The 19,458-nt window shown below is 39.1% G+C and overlaps 1 protein-coding gene across 11 annotated transcripts in view; it reads left to right on the top strand.

Annotated features, from left to right (window-relative positions):
• Nucleotides 1–19,458, top strand: part of NPAS3 (neuronal PAS domain protein 3) — an 871,164-nt gene that overhangs the window by 615,946 nt on the left and 235,760 nt on the right. For all 11 annotated transcript variants that reach the window (XM_067737808.1, XM_067737815.1, XM_067737799.1 and 8 more), the window contains one exon: nucleotides 7,875–7,964. In XM_067737808.1, coding sequence (XP_067593909.1) covers nucleotides 7,875–7,964 — 90 coding nt within the window. The remainder of the gene's footprint in view (nucleotides 1–7,874; nucleotides 7,965–19,458) is intronic.

The raw sequence follows: 19,458 nt of genomic DNA, 5'->3' as shown, positions 1-19,458 counted from the left end.
AGGCAAACATGACTATAAAATAAATTTCTACAAAATCAATCTTATTTTCACATGAACTTCTATATAAAATAGTGTAGAAAGGAAAAAACTCTGAGTCTAAATGAAAAACTTTGGGACAGGAAATGGGGTTAGTGCGCTGGCCAGCTCCATGGCCTGCTGGTGTGTGTTCTCAAGTCTTGTCCTGGCAGTCGCCCGTTGGGAGGTGTGGTTCTCCTAGCAGTTATGTATTAACTGGGGTCCCTTCTCTATTCTAGGCATTAGCCTCTTCCTCTAAGGCATGAGAATTTCCTTGAGGGCTGTAGTCTCTTGGCTGGACATTTACAAATTCCAGGAAGATAAATATGTGAGGTGATGGATGTGTTAATTAACCAGACGGGAGGAATGTATATGTATATCCAATCATCGCAATATATACTTTAAATATTTTACAATTTCATGTGTCAATTATATCTCAATAAAGCTTAAAAAGTACAAATTCCATTAATCCATGCCTTTTCCAACCCAAAGACAGCATATTAGAGGTATGGAGCTTGGTAATATCAGACAAGAGTACCCATCAGGTATGGAGGGTGGGTGTCCTAAGCTGCCTTTGCCTTGCTGCTTTTTGTTTTATAAAGTTAATTTCCAACTTTACTCGTTTTCTTAGTCTTGGATCCCACAGATGAATTTTCTTTAAGAACATAACTCATGAGTTGGTCTTCGTTCAGCTAGTACAGGCCTGGTGCATAGGAAGGCCTGGTGCAACAGGTGTTTTCTGAATGCATCACACTGCAAAAAGAGGAGTGTGAGACTCACTTATGTGGAAAGAAATGCCGGAGGAAGCATAGATTCCTAGCAGCTGTGATGGGGTGTGAAACAACTGAAGTCCCCACCTGGTAGTCCCAGTAGCAGGAGGAAAAGGAAGTTCCTTCTTTCTTACATCTACCACGTATTGATGTGTGACATTGGGCGATGTATTTAATTTCTCTGAGCCTCAGTTTCCTTATCTGTAACGTAGGATTAAATAATACCCAGCTCACATTTGGGCTAAATAATTTCCCTAACAAATATTAGTTTCCTTCCCTTCCCTCTCCTCTTTGGTGAATATTTGAGTGAACTGAGCATGGTTTAAGACATCATATAATATAATATGCTATGATCATATATATTATATATGATATATCATAGTATATTTGATATATATGTATCTATATATGTGTGTATGTATTATGACCATTCCCTATTTTACAGTCATCTGTTATCCACAGGATGCCAACAGTTATTAGTATCTGTTCTTTTGTGTGTGTTGTTTTGTATAACTCAGACAATTTGAAAGACACCTGGAGCCAAGCTCCATGTGTAGCCAGAGCAAAGCAGTACCATTTTTAGGCCTTTCGGGACCAATACGACATAGCGCTTCTATTACTCCTGCCGACCTGGGAATTCCGCCTTTAACTTGAAAGAGAATTCTGAATTCAAAGAGAAGGATGCACAATAAGGAATTCGCTCCTGCATTCTGAAAAGCCTATGTTTCAATAAATTAATATACCACATACACAAAAAGGAGACATTTTAACGTTGCAGTGGATATTTGTGCCTTAGGATAGCTAGTGGGGATCCTCTTCTTAAGTCAGAAGGAGCACATGGTCAGTTCTGCCTCAGGTGGAGTCCCAGTCCCCTGGGACAAGCCACAGATAATGTGGGGTCTGCGTGTTGCCCCCTGTGGCTCAGAGACACAGACACGTGTGGTTCTACCAAATGCCGCACCCTGTCTTTATACCAGAGCCTGTTGTCCATTTGGATGGATGTTCAAATCAAGAAATCCACCTTCCTCAAGGCTGGATGTACGGCTTGAACTAGCATCCCAGAGAAAAAAGGTCAGCACTTTGATACACAGCTTCCACGAAATGGAATTTTAATGAGCAGAAGCAAAACCTGATCTCCTTGCTCAGAAAGCAGATGCCTTTGTTCTTTTCATGTTTAACATTTCACTAGCTCAACATCTCCCCTTTTATTCTGGTACCTCTCCTCTAAGAGCTGAAGAGAGGCCATCTGTGTCTCTCTGCACTGTTTTCTCACCTAAGATGTTTGGAGTTATGTGTTTTAGGAAACTCTTAGGAAAGGTGTCTTGCAGTGTCAAGGTTTGTTGTTCTGGAATTCTTTTTTAAAGGGAAAATAGTCAGATTTGACCAAATTAATCCAATTTAGCATTGTGATTGGGGAACATGTAGCTTTGGGTATGTGATAATCATATGAACCTGTTCTATCATCCTTCATGTTATTGACTCATTGCCAGTGAGGGGACTAAAGAAAAGACACAGGAGCCAGAAAGCTCTGAGAGATTTCTGAGAGTTAACTAAAAGCCCAACCATTGATGTGTGCTTTTCTCCACTTTGAGAAAATATACTCTTAGATGCTTTCTAAGAATAAGGCTTTTGTTTCTACACAGTGCTTGATGGTTAAAACTCAGATTGCAAAGGCAAAATTTGGGAAACTTTTTCTTCCCCATAAACAGATACACGTGGGCACTTCTGGGCATCATCCCAGGCTCTCCTCGAGGTTGCCGGGAGTCCACATGTGTGTGCGTGAGCAGTACAGCATCACCTCCTGAGTGCAATCAGAGGGCAACATGGCATTTTAATGAGCTCGATCAAAGTGTTATTGTATCGCAAGGCCAAAAAATGTAAGAAACGCTTTTTCCTAACTCTTTTATCTGCTGCCAAAACAGAGCGGAAAGATAAGTAGTGGAGCCCCATCCTCACTTTCCAGACCGTGCTTCTTTTGCGCTTGGCTTCTTCACTCTTTCATGACGGTGGAGATACGTGGTTCAAGGGCAGGCTCACATATTCATGATGCTCACCCATTGCTCAGGTTGCAGAAAGGATTTCCTCACACAGCCTCTCCTTGTTAACAGCAAAGCCACTGTAGCAGTTATAGAATGCCCGTATCTAATGGCTGGCAAGCATTGTGCTCAAATTCACGTTCTGCTCTTGTCCTAACAGAATTATGTCATGACAATGAAAAACGCTGGGTTTGGAGGGAATGTTGAGTGTGTCAGACTCTGTACTTTATCACGGGTGGGTATTTTCTCTACAACCTAAGCCTGAAGTAGAAGAACATCGCAGATGCATAGTGCATAGGACACGGAGCACACACTTGCATTTAAATCACGTATATCTTACTTTTTTACTGATGTAATTGTGAAATATGTTCTTTTTGCATTCATAATTAGGGGGTGGAACAGATGGTGAAGGCTTAGTTTAAAATAATCTGTCATTAAAATAACCTAGCCTACTGGTAATTCTTCACTCTAACTGGAGTTAGGTCATAGGAAAAGAGTTTGGGGTGATTTCTTTTTTCCTCTTCTACATTGGAATGTAGAAAAAACCCACTAATTTCAGAGTAGTCCTACACGTGAGAATTGTCTCTATAAGGGCACGATAGTAAGATTTCACTCTGAAATTTGGCTGCAGTGAAATATGCAGGGAAAAAAAAGAAAGCAGAGATAAAACAACTTTGACGACTATAAATCCATTTAGCACAATGCATTAAACATTAGTATACCTTCAATCATGAAGCTATAGTTAGTTTCGTACCCTGGAAAGAAATAGCCTCATTATTTGACAAATACTGTTAGAGGCACTCAGCTTTTGGGGTTAAGAAACTGTGCCTTACAGTTTATGTGTTACACTGATGTCAGGGGATATAAATTATAATTACAGGCGTTATTATTCAGAGATGTTATAGCTCCTGACTTCTGTATCCAAGCCTTATTGCTGCACACATACCTCGTAGACTTACTGGGTTGTGACAAAGAAAATCTCCCAACAGCCCTGTCGAGATGGCTAAGAACTGGTTTTAGTAATAAGAAGGCTGTCTTGATGAATCAGACACTCGCATGCCTTGAAAATGTCTGTTTTACTGTTTCTTCTAAGATTTTTTTCTCCATCTGCTTTGAGGAAAGCAGATAGATTTCAGCGTGGCTTTAGAATAAATCTTCTCAAGGAGGGACTAGCATTAACATTTGTGTAGATTCTTTTTCATCTTAATCCAACCTTAGTTAATAATCAGAAAATTCTACATACTGAGTAAGAAGATGTAATTAACCCTTTGACCCCAGAATCTTAATTGGCGCCTGTTGAAAACAGTGGGCAGTTTAAAAAAAAAAAAAATTAAAAGGTAGCCTGCAGTGATTGAAACAGCTCAGTATATAGCAGTTTCTTGACCCAAAATTTTTTAAATTTCCACCAAACTTTAAGATTAATCGTATTTGGTTCCCAAGACTAACTAATTGAATGTTTCCTTCCTCCTCCCACCTTTTAAAATTAAGACACCCACATTAAACCAATATTGATGCTACTCTTAAAAATTTTCTAAGCAGCAAAATACAGCTAACTATAGACAGAGATGACCCTGAATCAGAAGGTAATGGCTACGCGAAGAGCGACGTTGCCAACCTGCTGGAGACCTGGTTTCATATTCATTCTTTATTTGAAATGTAATTATAACCGAGTTATTGATCTTCATCTCATACTATAGATATAATTGACTGAAATGATAAGCATAAAAGTGAACAGTATGGTTAACTAACTTGTTTTGTTTATCTTTGCAATGACAAACAACTAACCTGACTAGTTGTTTCTTCCCCCCACCAGACTGGCTATTTTTAATTGAATTGACTGGATGTTTTGAGTCATGTAGACAGAGCCTCATTTTAATCTCACCAGGAAATTGGAGCATGTGTCGAAGCTTCTGTTTTTGCCAAACAAAACTGGCCAGTTCTTAGATTGCCACTGCTTAATAGTATCAGATGTTTAGCCTCCAGATATTCCTTTTCCCTGCTATGGTGCCCAAACTTCCTCTAGTATTTTAGTAAATACATGAGATATGAACCTACTTTCAAAAAAAAATCATAATCCCTTTCAGTGAGAAAGTAAAGGATGTGTTTCAGTGGCAAATGAATAGCACTGGGTATTTTGGAAGACTATGAAAGGATCCAGTCTAACTCTGATCTTCCAAATGTCAGGAGCTATCCCAGACTATGTTAGACATCTGTGGCATCAGAATCTGCAACTAATCTAATAGCTCCGTAAAGAGAACTCTTGGAGGAAATAATTAGCATTTCTCGTACTCAATTCTAGCACGTGTGATGTGAGGGAAGGAGCTTTGGGCTTGGAGGTAGAATTGGATTTACTAAGTCTTAGTTGAACAATTGTTAAGTGTTGGCTAAAGATAAATAAGACATTGCCTCGCTGTGGAGAAATTCAGTCTCCTTGGGAGTTGAATAAGCCGACCAGGATGATACAATGTCATCAGTGCTTTAATAATCCTATGGGAGGCGTCATATTTAATCCTGGCTCTGCCACTAGCTGGCTGTATGGTCTTACCCAGCCACTTAGCCTCTCTGTGCTGACATTTCCTCACTTGAAAAATGAGAGTTTAGACTACGGGGGGTCATCTCTGTGCCATCTCCATTAATCCTTTCTTCTGCTCTCAGTTAGCTTTCTGATTGTCACTTGTCCTCATAGAAGTTCCCTTGTGATCTCTCTCTGTGTGTCCCTCTAATCTGATAGTGGCATTTTAGGGTTTGAGAAGATGGCTTACACAGCTCTCTGTGATTATATACCAGACCATGACTCTTAGGTTGAATGGAAAACCTAACCAAGCCCTTCTCTCCCTGGGGAAGGTCAAAAGAGGGAGTCTTAATCCTCATGAGTCATTCTTAGGAGATGTCTTGCTTGAGGTGAAGACATGTTGAAATGAGATGCTTCCCAAACTTCTGCAAAGGAAACTTCTATCCTTTTGCACTTTTGGTTCCAAGTAAGCTTCCATTGCACCACACCTGAAGCTTGAAAGTTTGGCTCTCACAAGGCTCCAGAGGGTTTGACAGTTTTGTCAAAGATAAGGAATGCAGTTCTCTTAGACAGTGTTTTGTTCCCTGTCCTCTAGATGCTTCCAGGGAGATATTACAGAGCAAAGGTAACCAGGTGACCTCTTGTGGAAGTGACTTATGAACTCTCTTGTCATCCCATTTCTCATTTGTCTCCTGATGGTAGGATTCTGTCATTGGAACAAATCATTCAAAAACAAGGGATGGTTTTTAAGAAGTTATAGGCTGCCTCTTAATACAAATATTTTAACTTCAGAAATGCTATCCGATTTATCTTTTCATTAATGTACTCGTATCAAGTAGAGGATCTTTATTTTTAGTGGAAGGCAAGGCAGTATAGTGAATGAGTCTGACTGTCTCATTCATGAGTTTGAATCGTAACTTCATCACTTGCTAGGGTCAGGCATATTGCCTAACTTCGCTAAGCCTCAATTTCCTTGTATGTAAAATGTGGATAATAATATAATTACCTCAAATGGTGCTTGTGAAAATTAAAAGAGACAATACATGCAAACTGCTTAGTACATAATAAATGTAAGCTAATTAATAAATGTAAGCTCTTATTGTTGTACTGTCTTGACCAAAACCTTGTCTATCGTGTAATTTGCTTTTATGTGGAGGAATACAATGTGACTTTTGAATTGTTTTCAGAAGCCACTAAATCAGAGGAGGTGGTTGGGTGCTACCCATAGTTTCTGACCGGTGGGGCTGTGAAAATAGATCAGGAAGCATGGAATCCAAATTTCATGCACACGCACACAAACACATATTCCCATAGCGATACATACATATATGTAAATACATGTATTTAATATATACATATATATTAAATACATATATATGTATGTTATGCATATATAACTCTGAAAAAGTTCAGTATTTTAAGAGGCTGAAATTATTCCTGAGATTTGAGGCAGTGTATTTTTCTACCTGAATTTTACATGCTTCTTCCACCTTTCTATATTTAAAAATTATGACATTAGTTTAATGTTGCCCCATACCTTGTTCCCAGTGAGGATTCCCTGTATTTCCAAATTCCTTTGTAAATACCACTAATCTTTAAAACTTCTTTTTTGGGGCAAGCAATACTTGTGCAACCTACCTGGTTAAAAATAAATGAATAAAGCAAAACACAAGACAGGAGGATGATGGAACATATAAAATGCACTTGGATTGCAAGAATTTGAAAACAAATCTCTTCTCAATTTAAGTGGTATCTTGCAGTTGGAGTCCATGATGATTTGCACCATTCATCAAACTGAAAATGAAGCCCTCCCTTTGAAAAGTGGACTAAGGTTTCAGGAGTTACAGATGATGTGCAGCATCCTTCGTCCTCCTCCCCCACCCCCTCTTCTTCTTTTCTTTCCACTTCAGGAGTTGTAGTAGAAACTAGATCTATCAAATAAAACTTTAATACAGAGTTTTGCAAAACAAGGATTACAGTTTGTAAGGCTTCAGCCTGTAAACATTCACCCATAATATATTGACTTGCCCTATTTGTTCTAACACAATAAGCACTGGGAGTGAGGAGAGAATAATCCTCTATTAATTAGCAAATTATTGATGTCCATAGGAGCTCAAGTGGCGATTTTACTTACTCTTCATATAAGAACTCTTTTTTTTCTCTTATTCCATGACAATTTTCATTCCTGTTCAGCTATTTAATAATCATGCTGATTTAATCTCAGTCACTACTGAATCCAAAAAGATGAAGTCAACATCTCATAAAATCAACATGACTTGATTTTATGTATAAATGTAATGCATCTTGATCAAAACGACAGAGACATAAGGAAGTTCCTGGAATAAGGGAGAGCTTGTGGTCTTAATTCAGACCTTTCATTTGTTCGTGTACAATGCAGTAAAGGTCTTAGGATTGTGTTAAACATGAAGGAAAAAGTGGTCTTAAATTTGGTTATGTGTTGCTTTGCATCAGATGCCTTATTAACTAAATCCCCACGATGTATACTTATTAACCTATTTATATATTTATTTTTTTCTGCAGTCCCTGGATGGCTTTGTATTTGCACTAAATCAAGAAGGAAAATTTTTGTACATTTCTGAAACAGTCTCCATCTACCTAGGCCTCTCGCAAGTAAGTAAGACAATTTGATTCTTGACAGCAGCTGTGAAGGCTCCTTCAGCCTCATGTCTTTCCTTCTTCAGCAGATACTCTCTTTAGCGTGAATTACCCAATTTATTCTTTCAATGGCTCTACCTGACTCTGATCACGAAGTCAATGAGAAAATTGTATGTCAGTTCGGAATGTTCAGAATCAACCTGTGCTCAAAACTTTAGTCCCCCTCCCCACCCCCCAAGGATCATTATTAATTTATTGAGAACAAATGAAGTTTCTTCCCTTGGTTGTTTTGAACTTTGAAACCTCTGTGCCCGGTAGGAGAGGGACACACTAATAGTGCTTCCCTTGTGTCCTATTACTGGATGTTTATGGAGGACCCTGCATTGTCCTGGGAGCTGACACAATGACAGGGAGTCATTTGGAGTCAAGAAATGCTGAAAGAGACCATTAAAATGTGTTGCAGGGAGGGTTCCTGCAAGGACGTATTTTGCTGCCTTTGCAAATATTTCCTAATGCGGAAAGACAATTTCATAAAGTAGGATGATCTTTCATTATTTGCGGTTTAATTACCCACATGTGTCTGTCAGAGGTGAAAAGAAAAGAAGATGGAGGCAGATGGGGCAAGGGAAAAAATCCTAGATGTCAGTTCTTGAGATTCCCCTGGAACACAAAAATTTGACTTTCGTTGGATTCCCAGACACAGGCTGCAGCTACAGAATGCCAAAATACCCTGAAGAAAAGTTTGCAGTTCCACTAATTATCCAGATGTTTTCTCCATAAAAAGGCTAAACATCTGGGTATCTGTGCCCACACAGGTGATTGGCTGAGCTCGACCCTTTTCATCTGGTGGTTTGGCACGAGAAAAACACAGCCTCGGTGGGAGGGATTTTGTATGTATGTGATGATCTGCCAAGCTGGATAATCTACTTCTCATTCAGTTTCCCCTTTGAGCTAAAGATGGAGATAAGATTTGTCTCTCTCCTCTTAGGCAGGACGCACCCTAAACTCACGGCTTCTGAGAGTTGGCACTGCTCTAAGGAGGCAGCCAGCATGGTTGGAACGTTTTGGCCGTTAGTGAGTTTGCTGGGTAATAGCTAAATCAAGAAAGACATTGGGAAATAATAGAGAGACATAACTGGCATTTGAGGAGGGTTGGGGGAGGAGGAGAAACACTGCCAAATTTAATTATTTGCTTTTGAGAATCCAAGCAGGGGGCCATTAACTCTTCCTTTAAGGACATGCAAGCTATTGGCTGTAGTGTATCTAGCAATTCTATTTTATGTAAACTTGAGCAAACCAAATGATAGAAGCTGGGCTACCGTCAACTCGATATTAGTATTCTTGCGTCTTGTTGAAATCTCTGGTTTTCTAATGGCTTTTAATAGACTGTAAGCCTTGTCTTAATCTGTTTGGGACCTAGAATTGAGAATCTCCAGTGTTGAAATTGGTGCGCCACCATATTAATACTGTACAGAACTGGAAACCCCACTGTTTGTTGTTCCGCAATGCCCGTATTCACCTGTTTTGTGCAGACTATCCAACAAAGTTTCATAAGCCAGTGAAGAAGAAGGATGAATAATTAGTTTAAGCAGGTAAATGCTAATTAGGGAACTCCCGAAAAGCATCCATTGTATACTCGCTCAAAACACATTTTACAGCCCTGGTTAGTGCTGTAATGCAAATTCTGTCAAGGCAACTGCATCTTCTGTAATTGAGATGTGTACGTTTGCTTTGCATAACAGATGGCTCTGTATGCTTAGAGTGATAGCTAGGAAAATAATAATTGCATTATTCTGGCCAAAAGAATATTAGCTCTTGGGTCTTGGCCATTTCAGTCAGTCCTCCTGCCAGCACAGCATATGCACATATATGGATTGGATTTTCAAGGAAATTGATGCATCTGGAATAGTGTGGCCATCTGAAATATCATCTGTTCAAGAAAAATTTGGCTTTAACCCTGTGCTGGTTTCTCCTTAAAAAGCAATAGATTCCACTGCTTCTCTACTGTGGCGTCAAGTCAGTCTTTTCCTAAAATCTGAGGCAAATCATTGAGGTTTCCATAGAATAAAGCAGCTGTGCAGACATGGTAGAGTAGCTGGCAACTTCCGTGCAGTCCTTCCCCACCTTTGCATGGGATGGGTTGTAAAGTGCATATCAATAGTCAGCGTCTTGACTCGCCCAGGGGTAGACGCTGGCCACAATGGGCTGTTGCCCTCTGTGGAGGTTGTGTCCAGTGTCGCCCAAAGGGTCCAATGCGCAGGTAGAGGCCGCGTGGTACGGGACAGAAGTCTTCATCTGAAGGCGTTATGCAACTGAAATGATGAAGGGTAAATCACTACAAAGTGATTTTTGCATACACCAATGAGTGTATTTGGAGTTCTAAACAAATTTAGAAATAGTTCTGGGTTAACATGGAAATAATTTGATAGGGCATGGTGTGTTTTGAAATGCCTAAAGAATGAGGGGGAAAATCTATGCTAAAACTTTGGGAAAGGTTTTCCAACCCAATTAATGTTCTAAGTTCTAAAAAGGTAGTTGGGAGTCCTGAGACATAACTCCTCCCAAGTTTCTTCAGTGCCCTCTTTCAATTATGGGGTATGGGCTGCTCACTGGTGACATACAGTGTAAATGTACTCAAAGTTATTCAATTAAGTACCTCCTTAATCTTTTACACACACACACACATCCTTAATTAAGTGCAAACCAAACACTCTGCTTTTGTCCTACAACTTTGACTCAGTGGTTCTTCCATCAAATTCTAGACAGTGATAAGCAATCTATATAGTTATTGTCCCTTCTTACCTTTTTAAATAGTGCCATTAAATCAAGAAAATGTGTAATTGTATCATCGTATCCAGTGAAATTGTTGAAGAATACTGCGAACGTGTCATTTTGTTAGAGCATAGCCGCGTCTGCATTTGTAACTCTCAAGATGTATCTTTCTCAGTTTTATTTTCTTTCAACATGTAAATAAATATGGTGGCTTTGAAACGGCTTATGTTCTCAAAGAATTAGGAGTCTTTTTTGGCTCATGAGAAACCTCAGTAGAGAAGCTTCTACCCAGCTCAGTTGTGTAGCATGAATACAGAGACAACCAGAGCAGGTTTTTACTGGGTGGAACTCCGGGTGTCTAGGATGCGTGCTTGCCACTTATTTTCTCTAAGATATTTTCATATTGTCATGATGATAGGAATGAAGCGTTCTATGATGATACATCTTCAGCAGCCCTTTGACTTTGCCAGGCATAATCATTTAACACCCAAGATATGGTTTCAGGTTGTAGAAAAATGCACTGTTGACTTGCATCCCTGGGTGCAAATGACTCCTAGGTACTCATTATGAGACCTTATCTTAAAGGAAGAAACCCAAATATCATTGCTGAGTTTGCTTTGCATGGAGATTAAATGACTTTTTATATCTGGTGATGGTGTCCAGAGCTGCTAAAGACAACTCTGCTCTTTACTTAAAATGGAATAGGCAAAAGTAAAAATGAACAAAGAAAACAGAGTGGTTTCCCTAATACTGAAAATGCGGCATGATGGTAGCCAGCTTTTATGAAACCTCTTCCAATGTGTTAAGCGGCTCAATCGCCAAAGAATCCAAAAGATACTTTATATGGTAAATAAAAAGCATTTCTACTTCCGTAGAGGATTTAAAGCTTACAGAAATATTTATTTGTTGGTTTATAGCCTCCTCTTTCCAAAAAGGAAATAGCTTACATAAACATATACAATAAAAAGTAATGGCAAAATAGAACTAGGGTCTAAGGGAAAAAAAGATAAAAGTAGGTAATCTGTTACCTCGTAGTAGGAGAACACAATAAAGGCTTATAAGAAGGGCTATAAATGGTCTGATAAAGTGTCAAAATTCCCTATGAGCTTCCTGGCAACCAAAGCAAAAAGAGAAACATAGCCAACCATCAAAAATAAGGAATGTATGGCTGAATCGCTTTGCTGTGTACCTGAAACTATCACAACATTGTTAATCAGCTATACTCCAATATAAAATAAAAAGTTAAAAAAAAAATAACAGTTGCACAATGTTCAGAATGCCTGGGCTTCTCTCAGTGATGGCCAGTGTTTTAACAACCAACTTCCCAGTATTCCAGTAACAGTCAATTATGTTCTAACAGCGTATACCCTGTTTTTAACAACTAGATACCCAGCATGGTAGTTGTAGTTTTTATATCACCTGACACCCAGTTTCTTACAGTAGACATTGTCTAAATCCAATACTTTATCCAACTGATGCTGAGCATTTTTAATGTTCAACACAGAATGTTCTGGACAGCGGGTTACTCAATGGTATGAGAAAACAGTAAATACACTTGTTCTTGGTACACCGCCAAGCCCAGTGCTTCAAAGGGCAGCCATTGTCCCAACATGCTCATGTGATTCAGGGCTTGAGCCCAGCTAGAGGGTGCATTGAAAAAACTAAAAAAATAAAAATAAGGAAGTATCACTTCATAAGGAAAGGAAAGTTCTTCTGGGACTGAAATATTAAAATAAATCTCAAATACAATTTCTGTGGAGGCTAATATATGGATTATGACATATCGATTTGCTTCCATTGGAGTCCACATTCAGAACAAGGCTATAATGACCCATGAACACACATATCGCCAATCGCATAAGCCGGCAGAAGATTCTTCTCTCAGATGTTGGTATGCCAAAGATCATTTTGACAATGATGTTCTGGCATCCAGGACTTACAATAGCATTAAATAGTTTGATGGTTTATGTGCTTTTGAATCAGCTTTCCCTAATCCATCCTCAAATCCTGCATTTTCTTTTAAATGCTGATGTGAAATTCAACATTTTATTTGCCAGAGGCAGAGGACATGGGTCTCAGTTAACCAGAGGATATAAATGGACTCTTTATCTTCTGAAAACATGTTATCTTGAAATTGGAGGGAGAGATGATGATTCCGATGCACTTCTATGCCAGCAAACTGTTCTCAAGTTAACATAGAGTTCTGTTTAAAACATAATGGGTCCTAGAGCAGACTGGGAAATTAACAGATTTTTACATTGTGATACCATGAGGAAATACCCTAGAGCCAATTAAGCCCTCTCTTGAGATATACACTAATTACCCCCCATGACCTCCAGTGCCCAGCTTGCATATGAGTCACTTCTTTCTTCTCACAAAGTCCCCATCCTGCTAGAAGATACCTCCTTGCCATTGTAAGCCAGCTGGAAGGTAGCTGTCTACCTTGTAGATATGCTATCTACAAGGTTACACGTTGGCTTGGTTCAAGGCAGCTTGCTGAAAGGGGTAGGGTGGCTGCAGCTATAAGAGCTAATAGAGGTGAAGGCAAAAAGGGGTAGATGGTCATTTTAAATTTTGTCTTTTTTTTAAAGCCATGCAGATATATTTACCATAAACTCCTTTCCCCTTCCTGTTGTTCATCTCCAGAGTTTAGGTTTCTCTGCATTTGTTATATAGAATGGCAAATAAAATTACAGCTACAGCATAAAAGTACAAGGTCAAATAAATGACAGAGCTCAGTCTATTTGTGAAGCTATTCTGAAAGGGAACCATGGTGCCAAATGCGGTTTATTTGAATAATAAAGAAGAATTAGATTCCCCTGATAACTTGGCTGAGGGCCAATAAATCACTAGAGGTTAAAGATGCTTTGCAACTGCCGTGTCTTTCTTTTGCTTTTCCATAGTGCAGGCCTCAACTCTCCCATTCTATGTTTTTCAATGCAAATCAAGTTGAGGTTAGTATGTGGTTAATACTCTTTGCTTCCATGCTTGTGAAAGATATATAGATAGAGATAGAGATAGAGATAGAGATATTTAGCAGGGTAAAAAAAAAAAGAAGACATTAGCTTACAAGTTATTACTCTTGTTTGGCATCATCACATCCTATATAGCTAGAGTATAAAGACAAAACAGGTATTATTTCAACACGGCAGAGGGCTTATAATAATGGAGCCAAGTGTTAGCATTTCTTCAGTTGGTGTATGAAATTGATGCAACACTAGGATAACAGAGGTTCCTTTAATAAACGAATACACACAGCTCTCCAAATATTGCTTGGTGCCCCCCCTTTTAAAGTCAGTCAAATAGGCATACCTTAATTTTTTAAAAAAAGAAAAATGTATCATTTTCTGCAGCTTGTGTTTTGTCATTATTGTTGGTTTTTAACCTCAGCAAGTCTGCATTTTTCTCCTGTGCTAATCGTAAAAAGTTCATCACTTCTTGTGTAACAAAGAAAAATGCCCTTTTGAATGTGGAAGCTCTGAAGGTTTAGAGACTATTGAGAAAAAATAAGTATCAAAATAATTCAGAAACAGGACAAGGCACAGTGGCACATTATCAATTTACAACATTTAAATTGATAAATGCTTGGTGGTGAAGGCCTACAAGGGCACTTTGAAAAGCAAATAGCGACCTGGTGAAGAAATTGATTTCCACCCCCCCCCGAAAATGACTGCATGATGCATCATTTGACTGCATGCTGTCCGAATGCTTGACAGAGATAATCTCAGCAATCCCACGGGTGACCTTATCGTTCTCACCAGGACAACTTTGTCCACGTTCTGACTTTGTGCATGTCAAGGTTCCTCCCGGCAGGATCCTTGGGGGAAAAAGTTCCTCTGTTCGATCCGGATATTGAACTGCTCGCTCTTTCCCCTATTCCTTCCACCCCACCCTCCCAAATAGGCAAACACACCTCTTTATTTCATCCATAATTATGAACGAGCCAGGCTGAAGAACGCGGCAGCTCTGCATGCTGGATCTTTGTGGAAACCCTCATTACTATTTAGTTTACAGAGTTCTAGGTGATAACCTATATTAGCGGGGATCTTTTTATCAGAAAGAGTAGAAAAATTCCCTCCTGTTCTTCTATAGTATGTTCCCGTCCTTAGCAAAATTGAAAAAGCTAGCCGGTTTCTTTCTGCCTTGTTCTTGCAAGGGATTTTTTTATTCCTCCCCTACGATCGTTACACAGAAAGCTTCTGAAACTGTTTGACTCCATACCACTTAGTTTCTAATAATGTTGTTCCCTCACCATCCGGTAATTCTAGGTTTTTCTCTTGTAACTTTAAAATTATTTAATACTGACATAAGCCCCAGAGAGCATGTCACAGTGGGCTGTTGAGCTTTGAATTGTCATGGCAGCCTCTGTGGCAGAAATCTGATGGAATCCACGAGACTTCATCAGGACCACTGGTGTTTGGAAAATATGTTTCTGCCAGGGAGGAATAATTGACAATTTTTTTATGCTTAAAATATTTCTGTTGGTATATGTGGATGTGGATGTGTGCCTGTCTATTTATTTATCAGTGATCTTCCTGCCACACAGCTCATCCTTGATCATTACAATTCTCGATTAGCCATTTCTTGAAAGCGGCAAATACCCTGCCCGGGTTGGCACCCTGAAGCTACAGTCCCCACCAGCTCTGACACCCTCAGTTCACCATATTCAACCCCTTTTAGCTCGTTCTTTCATCCACAACATTAATTCTGAGTGAACAAGACGTGCTTCCTTGCTTTTGACAAGATTTGCTGCAGTCTCATGCGACAAAAACCCAACACTCATTCCAGATTCAGAAAGTAGGATTTATAACAGCATTTTAATTTAATGTTGGATGTCGAACATATAAAGAGATCACAGTAGTACTAGAGCTGAAAATTGATGCCTTTTTTATTAGTGTCCTCTCAGAAGTGGGTGAGACGCTGTTTGTGCAATGGAGCACAGAGCAGCACAGTCAGATGAATGAGGATATGCTATCTGCAAGGAATCATATTTCAAGCCACTGTCGGCCTCTATTGATGTGCTCAGAGTTGAAAGGTTATGCTAGTAAATGCCACCCGAATTTCCAGCATTAGAAATCGGTAGAATAATCCGCTGGCTGTCACTTTATGCTCAGCCTAAATGCACTGCATGGGAATGTTTTACTTATTTTAACTCCAAATTAATTTCTTATTACTGGTGCATTGCTTTCTCTCTTCCATGCTTCCATCAGTTCCCAAATGGAATTGATTTTTAACAGGCCTTCAGAGTAAACCAAAACCTCCGAAACAAAATGAAAGAAATTTGAGTCATCATACGTGAGAATTATATTCTTTTTATTTATTCCTTTGAACATGTTTTATCAGGCATTGAGGCTGAAACACAGAATGTCAGTATGCAAAAAGGGCTTTTCTAGTTAGACTGAATTGCAGAATCACAAGACAATAAAAGGTAGGCTCACCTTTTTCAAATGTATAATTTGAAGACCTGTTACATTGCGTCTTAATTTCTGGAGGTAATGCGATCAAGAGAAAAAAGAAAATGCAGTGTCTTCATTTTGTGGGATCAAGAAGTCTAAAGTCAGAAAAAAATACTTTTTGAGGTGCTAGCTTGTTTTATTTATGTGGATAAAATGGTTTTTTCATACTCGTTTTTAAAGTAGAGCGCTAAGCAAAAGTAAGATGGAGGAGAAAATTTAGTCATCCTTCTAAGTCCGTAATTTATTCATTTTAAAATAATGAAACGGTGTTTTTCTGAATTAACCCATGTATTATTCATGCAGGCATTGGCAATGTAATGTCCCCAGTTTTCTGGAAAGCAATGTACATTTCTTTGCCTGACAAGCAGTATTTTCTATATGGTATTAACTTAATGGCTTATTTTATTATGCAAAGTTGGAAAGTAAAGATAATTTCTGTCTATAATGTGGTGCTTATATAGGCAATATATGCAAAATAATACCTCTACACCTAAGCCTTCCTCAGTTAGCCTGGCCCCTAGGAGAGTGATGAGTGAGGGCAAACTGCTCAAATGAAGAATAAGAAATAACTTGACCTCCTGGGAAGAAGGTCATAAAATCATTAAATTCATGTGAAATCCAAATTTCATTCCTACACACACACATTCAATCTGTATTGGGTTTCAGCTCTTACATAAGAAGACATGGTTTTCATGACAGGAGTGACATAGCAACAATTTCAGTGATAATATCAGTTGGAATATAATAAGGAAATCGACTTTAGGTTTTTGCATAAGTTCTAGAACTAGGCTGATAACCTGAAAACTTATGCTGGTTTTAGACAACAAATGCCATGTGGCTTTTTATCCTTCTTATTCCGTCTGCCCCCTTTGGATGACAGCCCAGAGATGCAATCTCTTTTTCCTAAATAGTCATTTTTAAAGAGACTGATAGCAGTTGTTCCGGTGATTCAGAGCATCTTTTGATGCGTATTTGTGTAAATAGGTGTCTATTCACACGCCTTTATACATATATAAATGTATAAAATTGATTTCTTTCTGATTTGGTTTTTGTGCCTTCTGCACTCTTATCTACAGATGTAAATAACTTCCCAAATGAGTCACTAAAACAGCAAACCAGGTTTTCCTTTGGTGTCTCCTCCCCTTTTCAGCCTCCTACAACTGCACATCTACCACATTCAATAATAAGACAAAAACTTCCGCTGACGCTGTTAATTTCGAATGTGCTGGCAGATTAAATCTATTACTTTCAAGAACTATGCAAACTTTTTGAGAGCAGAAGAATGTATGCAGAAAGAAGTTATCCCTGGGAAAGAAAAAAGCGGTTTGAGATTGGATGTTTTTAGGGCAAGGCAGGGCCCTTGGCAGAGATGACAAAGAATATCTATGAGCCAAGTGTGGCGTTTTGGTAGACCTCAGAAGTATGTCCGTAATAGCATTTGGGTATCATGTAAAGAGTCATAGACTGTGTTCAGCTTTTCTTCTAGGTTTGAGAGAAGCAAGTTTTGTATCAAGCAGCCCCCTCCCTTTTGGCCTCTCTCCCCAATAGGAACCTTGCTTTAGAACCACAGGTAATCCCTTTTAAGTAACGCTTTGCCAAGGAAACAATAGAAAATTGCCTCTTGATTAGGAAAGAGCTAAGGCTTTAAGAAGCAGACACATAAGGGATGGTTTCACAAGTTTTACTATCATTCTATAGCCTGTCTTGACTTTCAGGTATTTGTTCCTACCATACTTTATTAGATGCTTAGATCTGGTTAACCAAAGTCCTTAATTGTTAAACCAGATACTTTCAGGAGCTTAAAAACTTTTTAAAAATTGCAGAAAATGTGCTTGGCTACATATAGCAGAGACCCCGCGGAGTGTTTCCAGAAAACAGGAATGGTAGCGTTAGCTAGGATCTGGTTCTTTGCTATGAAAGGTACAGGCTTGCTTTGTTTTAAGAAATGTTGAGGCTAGCAAATTGCAAAATGACTAAATAAAGATTATTTGTATTACCAAGTGTTCCTTTAAGTGGTGAATTCCTTTCTTGCTTTTAAGTATCTATGAATAGAATCATTATCTACTTGAGAAATCAAAGTGGGGGGGCAGTGAAGGAAGGGGCAAGAGGCACAAAAATTAAAGTGTTCAGAGGCATTCCATTTGAAGATCAATCAGAAACAACTGTGCGGAAAATGAGATTCCATTGTTGGCAGACAACTTGTTAAGAGCAAGCAGGGCTCAAGGCTCCTAGTAAGCATGGGGATCTCCTAGCCTCAGTTCCCAAACTTAAGGGGAATGTTGTTTGCAGCCTGGTCAGACTGTTCATTCTGGTTGTCCAGGGTCACGTCGAAGTGCTTGCAGTGGAGGGTAGGAGTGCTTGTGATGTCCTGTCTGCATATCTGTTTGAATTTACAAAAGTCTGCACACCCGTCAGGACAGAAGATGAAAATTCAAGGAAAAGAAGAGGTAGACTGGGAACCAATTCCCTGAAATTATAAAAAGAAAAAGCATAATTTTTCCAGTTCATTCATTAGAATTGACATCACATGGTTTGCAAAGACCAAGAAAGGACCGTGCCATTTCACTACATTCAAAACCTTTTCACCTGAGCAGACAAGTAAATCCTGCACTGACTGGGATTCATTCAGCTCTTTAGTAAAAACACAGGCCTGCAACCTTGGGTGTAACATACATCGAAATTAGAAGAGTTGAACGGAAGATACTTTTAAAATGTCACAACTGCTCCCTGACATTGGATGATATGTTTATCCATTCATTATCACTGAGAACACCTGGGGCGGTGCTCAGGAAATCATATAGTGCCTTTTAAAATAATTATAAAAGAAGCATAAGATTAGCAAGCTGAGGGGAAAATAGACAATCCTGAATCATGATGTTACTAATTTTGATCTGTTTAGGGGCATCACAACAGTGTATTAAATGACTGCAACTGTCAGAGCTGAGTAGAGAGAATGCCAAGTATGACTCTTTGTACAAAGCAAATGTTTTCCTGGAGGTGAAATCCCAGCGTTAGTTTTCTGTTTATAACGTTAAGACACTCCACTGATGGTGTTTTCTGTTGCTGGTTTCTGGCTTGGCCTGCCTTTTATCTATCAGATGTTCTGCCTTGGGAGAAGCAGGAGAAAGCCCTCTGGACAGGGGTCCTGGAGACCTGGCTCTGGTCACCTGGCTCTGGCGTTGTCTCTGCTTCTGATCAGGCGAGTGAGCTTCGAAAAGCCTGGATCTTAATTTTTCTTAAGTGTGAAGTGAAGTGATTTCTCAGGCTCCTCCTTCTTTAAA

Source organism: Pseudorca crassidens, chromosome 1 (genome assembly GCF_039906515.1).
Source record: "Pseudorca crassidens isolate mPseCra1 chromosome 1, mPseCra1.hap1, whole genome shotgun sequence".
NCBI classification, from domain to species: domain Eukaryota; kingdom Metazoa; phylum Chordata; class Mammalia; order Artiodactyla; family Delphinidae; genus Pseudorca; species Pseudorca crassidens.
The sequence above is the reverse complement of the archived record's forward strand: the minus strand, read 5'-3'. Positions and strand labels throughout refer to the sequence as shown.